General features: G+C 52.5%; 1 protein-coding gene across 2 annotated transcripts in view; it reads left to right on the top strand.

Annotated features, from left to right (window-relative positions):
• The first annotated feature begins 21 nt into the window (after positions 1-21).
• MED16 (mediator complex subunit 16) overlaps positions 22-11,521 on the top strand; it is a 14,366-nt gene continuing 2,866 nt past the window's right edge. The window contains exons 1-13 of one of the 2 annotated variants that reach the window (XM_025196428.1): positions 22-70; positions 437-637; positions 2,144-2,251; positions 2,847-3,016; positions 3,997-4,428; positions 5,620-5,725; positions 6,446-6,601; positions 7,492-7,703; positions 8,200-8,406; positions 8,762-8,972; positions 9,469-9,602; positions 10,181-10,373; positions 11,084-11,300. In XM_025196428.1, the coding sequence (XP_025052213.1) occupies positions 502-637; positions 2,144-2,251; positions 2,847-3,016; positions 3,997-4,428; positions 5,620-5,725; positions 6,446-6,601; positions 7,492-7,703; positions 8,200-8,406; positions 8,762-8,972; positions 9,469-9,602; positions 10,181-10,373; positions 11,084-11,300 (2,282 nt within the window). In that variant the 5' untranslated portion in view covers positions 22-70; positions 437-501. Of the gene's footprint in view, positions 71-436; positions 638-2,143; positions 2,252-2,846; positions 3,017-3,996; positions 4,429-5,619; positions 5,726-6,445; positions 6,602-7,491; positions 7,704-8,199; positions 8,407-8,761; positions 8,973-9,468; positions 9,603-10,180; positions 10,374-11,083; positions 11,301-11,521 lie in introns of those variants that run through there. The other variant, XM_025196429.1, reaches the window with a different exon arrangement.

The following is an 11,521-nucleotide window of genomic DNA, read 5'->3' on the forward strand; positions in this document are numbered from 1 at the left end:
GGGTGGGGGTGGGGGGGGGGGGGCGACGCTGATGGCGGCAGTGAGCCCCCCCCTTCCATCTCCCTTAAAGGCAGGTATTCGGCGGGGTCTTGGGGCAGGACCTGAGGCATTTTTAAGGATTCCCGAGTCGTGGGAGATGCAAAAAGCCCGAACTCGTGGCGCAGAGATGACACCTTTCTTGGAGCAACCGAGACCGTGCCAGAAAGCATGTCAATAGTGCGAGGCGCTTCAGACGGGGCGTTCGCCCCTCCACTGGCCCTGCCCCGTGGGACCCTCTCGTTATTTGGGGGCCCTGGCTCAGCGCAGCGCATTTCCTTTGGAAAGCAGCTGCTACTCTATAAAGAAGCTTTCCAGCGATGGACCCGGCTCTCCTGAGCGGGGTGAAACAGGGGGAGAGAGTCCGACAGCAGAGAACAGCAATTCTTCTCTTCCACAGGCACCAAAGGCCAGGAATAGACGTTGCGAAGGCGAGCGGTGCCTTGGACGCCTTCCCGAGGCAGCATGGACTTGGCTTACATCTGCGAGTGGGAGAAAAGGCCCAAAAGCAACCACTGCCCTTCAATCCCACTGGTTTGTGCTTGGTCCTGCAGGAACCTGATTGCCTTCACGACAGACCTCAAAAATGAAGAGGAAAAAGGTAGGGCAAAATGGTGTATTTTCTGTTTTCCTGAATGTTGTCTTACAACGGGAATTTTCCACGAAGATGAGCGGTGTCCTATTGGAGTCGCCCCCTAGCATTGCTTCTAGCTGGGAATAAAGCATTCAGAAAGGTGCTTTAGCGAATCCCAAAGTGATTTAAGAGCATAAGACTCAGTGGCTTTGATGGCCCCATGGTTGCGTGAGAGGGTTGTTTGCACATCTTATTTATTCTCCTTGCTGGTTGTGGACGAGGGTTTTTGGGTCGATGCGATATCTAAATGAAAGAGCTGGAAGAATTGTTCTTTGCAAGCTTTCGGGCACAAACACCCTTTTCCGGGCATAGGGAGAGTCTGTTGGTGTTTTGTGTGCTCCTCTAGGTAGACAGCACGCTTGTTATCAAGAGTTGGGACAAGCAGGTGTCAGTGGCTGCTGCGGTGGATGCGGCAGCAGCAATATTTCATCCTATCACAGTGAATGAAAATGACTTTGGCATTTGCTGTTTAGGCTCCTCCATGGCACAGGTCTCTTGCTTCTGCTGCCTTCCGATGAAGCAAGGTTCTTCCTGGCTGAAGTTTTCCCTTTTTCTGTGGTTCAACAGGCAGGAGCAAATGCAGCGGAAAGGATTGGGGATTCATCTCCAGGCACCATTGATTTATTGCTTGTGACCTTAATTCTGTTGTCAAATCCACGTGGATGGAACTGGGTGCCACTGGTTTAGGGAGTTGAGGGGTCTGATTGCAGGGGTTCAGTGCAGGGTTAGAGCCTGCTTAAATTGTTCTCAATAGGACATGTTATCCTGTTGTTTTGGGGAATAACCAAGCCTCTCACCTTGTGAGACTCGCATGCTGGGCTTCTTGACAAGCAGGCTGCAGCCAGAAAACGTAGGCAGAGAGGTTTTCTAGGGTAGTGGTGGATTTCCCGTCTCTTGGTCACTTTAGGTCAAAATCGGATGCCTTTCTAGAGGCTGTGCCTTAGTCGCCTGGAATCGTGCTCAATACAAGGGGAACCGGGCAAAGTTCTGTGGCCTGTAGTACACGGGCAGCTAGGACGTGTGCGGTCATGGGCCCTGCTGGCTCTGACATTAGTGAGTCCTAGTGCAAACAGTGTGGGAGATTTAGGTTCTCTCTCTTTTCCTCTCCACAAAACATCACGGTCAGTTCATACACCAGGGCAGTGACTCTCAGCCTCTTTTATAACCAGGGGCTCCTTTTCCCAGGCTGGAATTGCCTGGCTCCTTCAGCTGGTTTTATTAAAGATACTGCTTGCAGAATGGGAGGTGGTTTTGATTTCCACCCCTCCAGCACTTTCACAATCCTGAGACTGAGAAACCCCAGCTAAGGAGCTATAGACAGTTAATTCTTTGGAGCAGTGAGTGGCTCGTTTGGTACGTCAGGTAAGGAAGCCTGTGTATATGTGTTGCTGATGTCCTGCTCTGAGAGTTGTCACAGTTTAAAAACCTGCAGTGGAGGTTACCCGGAACGGACCTTGTGTGTTTCCTTCCTAGATCTCACCCACATGGTCCATATCATCGACACAGAGCATCCGTGGGACGTTTATTCCATTAACTCTGGGCACGCTGAAATCATCACCTGCTTAGAATGGGATCAGTCAGGTAAGCGCTGCTCAAACAGTGTTTATTTCCCTGGCTTCACAAAATTGCAGAGTGTGGCGAGATGCCGGGAGGAGGGTTTGGACAGACTTCTCCTTTGCCTCCCACTCTCTGTGGCCCTGTGCATGGATCTGGTCAGCTGGGTCTGCACTGATTGCTGTGCTTCTCACCCCTTCCAGATTCAAAAGAGTTATGGTTTTATTTTAACCATCAGTGATTAGCTGTACAGCTGCCAGCAAACTGCTCACTCTTGCAGTCATTCTTATTTCAGTCTTTCTGTAATCTCTTGAAAAGTAGGGGGTTGAATAGCAGGGTTTACATTTACTTTATTGTAGCTGCAGGTGCTGGAGAAAGGATGGTTAGAATCTCCCCTGCAGAGTTAAATGCCGAGCACTCAACAGTCTTGTCGGCTTTTGATGGGAGCTGGTAGTTGATGTTAAATCACAGCCTGAATCTCGAGTCTCCTGCTTGTGTTTGCAATGTCACCCAGCCCTTTTGTCTTGCACTGAATGTGCCCTCCTTCCTGCTGGGCTCCTGTTGAATGAGAGGCCCTTGGCTGGCATCTTGATGGTTTCTGTGAGCACTTGTGTTGCATTAGGCTCCAGGCTCCTGTCAGCAGATGCGGACGGACACATCAAGTGTTGGAGCATGACGGATCACCTGGCCAACAGCTGGGAGAACACGGTGGGCAGCATGGTAGAAGGAGATCCAGTCGTGGCCCTTTCGTGGTTGCACAATGGGGTGAAGCTGGCCCTGCATGTGGAAAAGGTTTGTCCCAGTTCAATACAGGGAGCTGGAGAGGGAGGATAGTGTAGTGGTTAGGGCTTTAGCCAAGGACTTGGGACACAGTCCTTGCCCTGCCTTCTTGTGTGACCTTGTGTAAGGCACTTAGAGTGGTTTTCAAGCGATGTGTCCCACTGGCGCTGAATCTCATCAGGAGCTGAATGCCGAGGGCCCCTCTGCATCAGTTCCCCAGCTCTGAAATGAAAGTACTGACCTTGACCTCACTGAAGGGTGTGCTGGGAGGTCAAAGCCCTTGACCGCAGTGAGTCATGGTCTGGTTATGCGAATTGTGAATGTGCCGAGGATAATCTGCTTGATACAAAATACCTGGCTGATGCCATCAGAGAGGCTTTGGCAGACTTCCTCTTCCCACCAGGACTTGCTTTCAGTGGTTTATAAGCCTTGACTCTTGCAATGGCCCGAGGTTACCCATTTTCTGCCTGGGGGTCTCAGGCAGAAGGGGAGGAAGCCTAATGTTGTGTAGCAAGACTGTGTCCAGCTGAAAGTAGAATTCAAGTGCATGCACACCTTACAGGCTGCTTGGCCAGCTGCCAACACTTCCTTTGGTCTGATGTATTTTTTTTGGTGGTGTGCTCCATCCGCCTCTGGAAGAACCTAGTAGTTAAGCTTTTCTGAAGAGTAAGAAAGAGAGGCCTGTAGCCTGAGTTTGCACACACAAAATACAGATCTCCTCCAGTGACAGATGATACAAAATGCAGAGGCTCTAGGAACGTTAAAAAGGTGCTGCCCATACACCAAGCACATCTCTGGTAGCAGGAGGCAAAGGGACATACCCAGGGTTACCCAGCAAGTAAGTGTCAGAGTGAGGGATAAAGGCTCAGTGCTGATTTCTAGCCCCAAAACCAGGTTGCCATGATGAACAGCAGTAAAGCCCGTCAGCCTTGAGGTCAAACTGCTTTGCATATGGTAATCGCTCTGCATGTGCCAATCTCTTCTGTTTGCAGTCCGGAGCATCCAACTTTGGAGAGAAGTTCTCTCGAGTCAAGTTCTCTCCGTCGCTGACGCTGTTTGGGGGGAAGCCCATGGAAGGCTGGATTGCCGTGACCATCAGCGGCCTGGTGACAGTCTCCCTCCTGAAGCCCAACGGGCAGGTGCTGACGTCCACGGAGAGCCTGTGCCGTCTGCGATGCCGCGTGGCCCTGGCAGACATTGCCTTCACGGGTGGGGGGAACATCGTGGTGGCCACGTCGGATGGGAGCAGCACCTCCCCTGTGCAGTTCTACAAGGTGTGCGTCAGCGTGGTGAACGAGAAGTGCAAGATCGACACCGAGATCCTGCCCTCCCTCTTCATGCGCTGTACCACCGACCCTGCCCGCAAGGACAAGTATCCGGCCATCACGCACCTCAAATTCCTGGCCCGGGACATGTCGGAGCAGGTTAGCTCTTCCTGTGTCCCACCAGCAGGCAAAGCCGGGGGGACTTGGCTTCACCCTACAGCTCTGCTGTGGCACTGAACTGTTACCCTCCAGCTGCTTCCATACTAGAGCTCCCCACATGGTTCTGCCAGGGTACCTTAATCTCCTCCTACAACAGTCAGGCCTTCTGTCTGTGATGAGCAGTAAATTTTGCACCACACATTAGACTGAGGTTTTAGCCTTTTTAGAGTCAAGGTACCCCTCATTAGATCAAACCTTCTCTTGGAAAATGCCACCCTTTAGCGCTCACTTTTTTCTTGACTACGGAAAAAAAATTAAGCATTTTTTTTGCCCACTGGAAACTCTTTCTGGGTTTCTTTGTTGCAAAGAACTCAGCAAACGACGGCAGGTCTGACACTGTGGATTCCCATTTGAAATCTCTGGGTTTCTTTCATGAATCAGGTCTGTGCACTCAGCAGTGCTAATGTTGTGTGGCACCCTGCAGCACCCTTGAAAGGCTCTCGAGGCACCCCAGGGTGCCCCAGTTGAGAATTACTGTTTGAGAGACTTGGAGGGAGGAACCATCCCACTTCTGGTAGGACAGCCAGGCTTTTACTGATCTCAGTTGTTGTTGTCTTTGCTGGGAGATGGGCAGATCTGTGGAATAAGTGGCTGATCGCTGTTGCATGTTGGCTGTTCAGGGAATGACGGGGGCACAGAATCTCTCACCTCCAGCTCACTGCTTCAGAGCTACACTGGCTTCCCAGCAGTGAGTGTGTCAGAAACAGGTTGGTGATAGAAGCCTTCTTGGCTAGGAGACTGCTTGCCCTAATTGGTACGAATCAGCCAGGATTTGTGAGAGCTGACTGGTGAGGAAAGCTGAGCTCCCCACTGCTGGCTGTTTTCTCCAGCTCAGGGTTGAGCAGCATCTGTAACCTCTGGCCAAGCAGAGGATTTGGGGTTCTGTTGCCAGCGTTAAGGTCAAGCCCTCTTCCTGCCTTGTCCTTGATTTCTGGTGCTATGGGTGTTTTCCTCCTGCATGAAGGGGACCTGAGCCCTGGGTGGGGGAGGAAGGGCCCCTACAAGTGTTCACAATCTGGAGGATAGAGGCTGTGATTGCAGACAGGTGCAGTAACAAGATCCCTGCCTTTGGTCTGGAGAGCAGGCCCAGCCTTGCAGCCGAGGTGTGACGATGCCTTTCTGCTTTTAAAGGTACTGCTTTGTGCCTCCAACCAAAACACCAGCATCGTGGAGTGCTGGTCTCTGCGGAAAGAGGGCTTACCAGTCAATAACATCTTCCAGCAGATCTCTCCTGTGGGTGAGTTTCGGTGCCTGAAGCTGCCCCAAAAGCAGAGCCGAGCCCACGATATATCAGTCCTCAGTGCAGCCTCTTAAATCCATTGTAGTCCCTCATCCCGCCTTTGTCCTTTGGCACGTTCTCTCCGGCGCCCTTCTCCATCTGTTTGCATCTCACTTCTGCGGCACGTTGCGCACGTCTCCAGGAGAAAGATGGAAAACGTAATTGTTGCTTTCGCTGGGTAGAAATGGATGGTCTCTATTTTTTGCTGCTTCCAGCAAAACTTTTCTTTTTTTTTTTTTTTATTTTTCCCCCCCACTGCTGAGAACAAGGCGATCTGCATCTCCCAAAGCAAAACACTTATGCAAGAGGCAAACAGCTTAATCAAGCTGCGTAGGCTGCAGATTTCCACTTGATCTCAAAGACAGCACAAACAAATTGGTGTAGCAGGCCCATCATTAAATATACGAGTTTGTTAATGCACCGTGATTTGTTAATCACCGCGAGAAGAGCCCTCCATCAAGATAGATTTGGCAAGGCTCATTATTTTTGTATAATGAATCATTGCAGGGGGGGAAGAAAGGCTTTTTCTGAGAGAACACAGTACTCTGAACGAGCAAACATCAAACAGTGATTATTCTAAGAAAAGGGGGAGGTAATCGTTCCAATCTGAGAGCTCGGGGACAGTTTTGGTGCCTTTTTTGGGTGACATTTTGTCCTTTGTTTCTTTTTCTTTTGAAGTCGGCGACAAGCAGCCCATGATCCTGAAATGGCGGATTCTCTCGGCCACCAACGATTTGGACCGTGTTTCTGCAGTGGCTCTCCCTAAACTGCCCATCTCCTTAACCAACACTGATCTGAAAGTGGCCAATGACACCAAATTCTTCCCTGGATTGGGTAAGGAAGCTCTTCTAGCCGTAGTCTGGAGCTTGGCTGTTTCTGGTAAACAGGGAGAGCCGGGCTAATTCGGAGCCTGGGTAGGTCTTGGTAGAAGGCAACCTGTAGGAGTGAAGAAGTCCTTGAAAGGCACGCAGTTCTTTACTCCCTGTGCAGTGGGATACATCCCCTGGGTGGAAGGATCAGCTGTGTAGGTAGTAGACTGTTGTGATGATGCCCAGTGGGTTACTCGAGGTCTCCTGTCGTTGCACCATGACTCGAAAGAACTGTGGATGTCTGCAAGTGGACACAGAGAGGCGGGAGAGAATGGCAGGAGTCCCGTGTACTTGCTTACATGCCTGCCAGCAGCTTGGTGCCGAGAAGGGAGTACGAGGTAACGGTCAGAGTGGGAGGTGGAGAGTCAAGATCTTGGCCTTCTCCTGGCTGTGCTGCCATCTTGACCTTGCACGATATTCATGTGCCACAGTGGCAGATGCAGCATAAGCGCCTGACAAGAGGAGTGTTTGTTTATAAGGGGCTAGACCCCCTTCGTCCTCCCCATGGAGGTGGTGGGTGCCCTGTGGCCCTGTCAATCGGACCTTCAGTCTTCCCTACCTCCACTTGACCCAGTCTCAGACCGAGCTTTGGGAAAGGCATTATCTTGACTTCCAGCCTTGGGGCTGAGCACGTTAGAACTTGACCAGTAATTTATGAGACCGGTACCAGCCTTGAGGGATTTCCAACAGCAGACACTGGAATAGTCTGTTAACGTCTGGGGCTTGGGGCAGAAGTCTGTGGTAGGCTGCAGCCTGTTGGTGACCAGCAGAGATGCTGCCCAGCTCTGGTGAGAGGCGATGGTTTATATACCAAGATGAGTCTCCTGATAAACCCCAGGCATCTCTTGCCTCCAGGGCTCGCGTTGGCCTTCCACGATGGCAGCGTCCACATCGTGCATCGCCTGTCCCTGCAGACCATGGCCGTGTTCTACGGGTCCTCCTCCCAACGCCCAGTGGACGAGCAGACTATCAAAAGGCAGCGGACGGCTGGTCCTTTGGTCCACTTCAAAGCCATGCAGCTCTCATGGACTTCCCTGGCTCTGGTTGGCATCGACAATCATGGCAAGGTATGCGCCTGGGTAGGCGAGGTGTGAGAAAAGCCCTCCTCGTTCCTCTAGGCCAGACTAAGCTCCCTATGACTCCAGGACTGGGCTCCATCTGCTTGGAAACAAGCTCATGCAGCAGGTGTTCTGGGAATGTTTTGGGACCTTATTCCAGTCCACTTGGTCCCCCACTTAAGGCGTTTCTTCTGAGAGTCAAACCAGTGGTAGGTGACAGGGTATGGATCACTCTAGATATGCCCTGTTCACATACGCTCCCTTTGCTACTTTCCACTGTGGGAGGCAGGCTACCAGGCCAGGTGGACCACTGGTCCGCTCCAGTATGGCACTGCTTATATTCTTATCCTGCCTACATTTCCCCTTGTTAAACCTAAGAACTGTATCTCCTTGTCCGCAGTGACCAGACTCTACTACTGTCAGATGCTGGGCCCAATAGCTTGTGTGCTTCCCCTGCTACAGATGGATCCCCTTGATGCGTGTTTCCTTCCCGTTCTCTCCTCAGCTGAGCATGCTCCGGATCATTCCCTCCATGGGCCACGCACTGGACATGAACATGTCCCTCCGGCACCTGCTCTTCCTGCTGGAGTACTGCATGGTGACGGGCTATGACTGGTGGGACATCCTGCTTCATGTGCAGCCCAGCATGGTGCAGAACCTGGTGGAGAAGTTACACGAGGAGTACATGCGCCAGAATGCCGCCCTGCAGCAGGTGGGGGAGTTGCGGGGAGGGTTGAGGGGGGTAACGCCAGGCTTGGCCTAGAGCGTGTGCCCTTGTGGGCATCAAAGGGCAGAAGCAGATCGGGAGGCCTGAATGCCCAGGCTGCTCTGCCTGTCTGGATTCCCTGCTCTACTCTGAGGCATGAAGTGCTGGTTACTTGCACCTTGCTTCGTGCAGTGCAGATCCCATATAAATACTCCTTGTGTTCTAGCATCCCAGTGTTGCAGGTCTGGAAAGCTGCCCATGAGCTGGCCCCGATTGCATGGAGCGAGGCTGGGGCTGTACTTCAGCTGGTTTGTTCCAACTCCACTATTGCTCCCCTCCCCACCACGTCTCTGCTCCACAGGTCCTCTCCACACGGATTGTTGCCATGAAGGCCTCTCTTTGCAAGCTGTCCTCCAGCACAGTGGCTCGCGTGTGTGACTACCACGCTAAGCTCTTCCTCATTGCCATCAGCTGCACCTTGAAGTCACTGCTGCGCCCGCACTTCCTGAACACTCCTGACAAGAGCCCTGGGGACAGGCTCACCGAGATCTGCTCCAAGATCACAGACATAGGTAGCGATCTGCATCCTCTGGAATGGCTGGTGGCTTTCTTATGGTCTTGCTTTCCTGTCTACCCGAATAAGTCTTTTGGGGGTGCACTTTGATTCAAGTAAATGCCTCGGGTAGGAGTGTTGTTTTTTTTCCTCACCTTTATCAGCCAGCCCTGGCAAAGCTCCGCTTGCTTGTGGATCTGAGGCAGGAGGTTGTAGCCCAGGAGTTAGTAGTATCCCCACCTACACACCTGCCCCGATCAGGATAGTGTGGCAGCACCGTGTGAGTCATTGCATTTGCCAGGCATGTGGGTTCCAGTGACTGTGTTGTATTATCTATGTGGGCCCTGGCTAAAGTCAGCCCACTGGGTGCCATGCAGGCACAGGTGGCAGAGCTGGTATCTGAAGAGAATAAGGGCTAATTAACCGGATAGATTGGTGGGGAGGGTGCCCCACCCAATGGAAGCCCCAGAGCCTCTCTCCTCCCGGTCCTAGGAGCTGTCTCTCTCCCCTTGCAGACATTGACAAAGTGATGATTAACCTGAAGACAGAGGAGTTTGTGCTGGAGATGACCACCCTGCAGTCCCTGCAGCAGCTCATCCAGTGGGTGGGAGACTTCGTGCTCTACCTGCTAGCTAGCCTTCCTAACCAGGTGAGGGCTGCCATCTACCCCCGGCTTGGGATCGGAGGCATAGGTATGCCCGTATAAAAACATGGTGTTGAGGGCCCTTCCCTCTTGCAGTATCCTCACGGTAGGATGACATGATCAGTACCTCGCAGCTGTGCTGGGGTCTTCAATTGCTTCCCAGCCAGATCTTTTTTCCGGGGTACTTCTCCATCTGGCAATGAGCAGAAGGAAATGGAGGGCATACAAATAGCTCAGAGCAACGAATAACCCTTCTCAGCGTTCTTCCCAGCCTGGTCCCAATCTTGCTATACGCTGGTTTCTTCAGTGACTTCACAGTTACTCCTGGTTTCTATTCTTGCTGTTTTTGGTGTAAATCAGGAGTGTCTGAAGAAACCAACACATAGTGAGATTGGAGTCAGGGCTCCCTGGGCCTGCCCAGTGCCATTGACACAGTACTAACCTCACTGATACTACAGAAGAGAGCAGCAGATGATCATAGGGCTTTGGGGGACCTTAGATCACCCCCGCGGGGGTAGAGGTTTGGCCTGTGGTATCCGTCAGCCCTGCACATAACGCATTTCCTTTCTCCTGCCCCCCTGCAGGGCTCCCCGGTGCGCCCAGGGCACAGCTTCCTGCGGGATGGCGCAGCATTGGGTATGCTCCGAGAGCTCATGGTGGTGATCCGCATCTGGGGCCTGCTGAAGCCAAGCTGCCTCCCTGTCTACACAGCGACCTCAGACACCCAGGACAGCATGTCCCTCCTCTTCAGGCTGCTGACCAAGCTCTGGCTCTGCTGTAAGAGCTTCAAGCTTCCCAGAACCTCGCCCTTCCCCTTGGAAAGCAGGGGATGCTCTCTTCATTATTAAGACTGCAAGGCAGTGCAATAGATGCCTAGGGAAGGTGGAGACCAAAGCCTGAGGTTCCTGGCTAGAGGCTCTTGCCCCTCTGCTCGGGGTCAGACTGGTTGCCACATTTGGGGTCAGGAAGGAATTTTACCGCCTTGTCAAATTGGTACAGACGGGTGGTTTTTGCCTTCCTCTGTAGTGGGGGGCATGGCGCTCTACTTTGGATCTTTTGAGCCTATATTAACAACCTGTTATAGGAGCAGGCTGTTGGCTGGCGTGGCCTCCCTGCTTCACCTGTGGCAGGTTTGGGTGCGATGTCTTGTGTTGCGTCAGGGTTTACGGCAGTTTTATGAAGAGTTTAGATGATGGATGCGTGTATTGGACAGGGACGATCTGGTTTCAAGCAGGGGGTTGGATTAGATGTGACCTCTGCAGGTCCCTTCCAGCCCTGCTTCTCTGACTTTTATGATGGTGCACAGACAAAAACCAGCTGGCAGAAACAATGCTAGGTGGCCCAAGAGCAGTTAGAAAGGGGCAGTGAGGCCGCAGAGCAAAGTTTGTTATTGGATAGGGAAGCGGGGAAAACACAGGCAGCAGCTTGCTTTCTCCATTAAGCAAGGAGTGGGTTGGAGCAGGTTCTCTCTGCTTTGTCCTCTGTAGGCCGTGACGAAAATCACCCGACCGAGCCGGACGATACCTTGATTGACGAGTGTTGCCTGCTTCCCAGCCAGTTGCTCATCCCTAATATTGACTGGCTGCCCATCAATGACGGCATCATCAGCAAGCTGCAGAACAAGCAGCTGGTCAGGCTGCAGTTTGGGAAAGCCCCCGGGCTCATCGGCTACACGGTGTCTTCGCAGTTCGATGCCTTTGTCAGGTACAGACATAGCCAGCATGGAGCTGGGCGCTCTCTGGGCTTTGCTCCCAGCTCTGGGAGTAGCTGCTTGGACCAGCAGGTGCCTTGAGCTAGGACTTCTGGGGCCTATTTCCAGTTCTGGCGGAGTGGCAGGACCTTGCAGCTTCATAGATTCAGAGATGCTCGAGTCGGAAGGGACCTCAGCAGATCGAGTCCGACCCCCTGCCTATGCAGGAAAGAGT

Source organism: Alligator sinensis, unplaced genomic scaffold (assembly GCF_000455745.1).
Source record: "Alligator sinensis unplaced genomic scaffold, ASM45574v1 scaffold1295_1, whole genome shotgun sequence".
NCBI classification, from domain to species: Eukaryota; Metazoa; Chordata; order Crocodylia; family Alligatoridae; genus Alligator; species Alligator sinensis.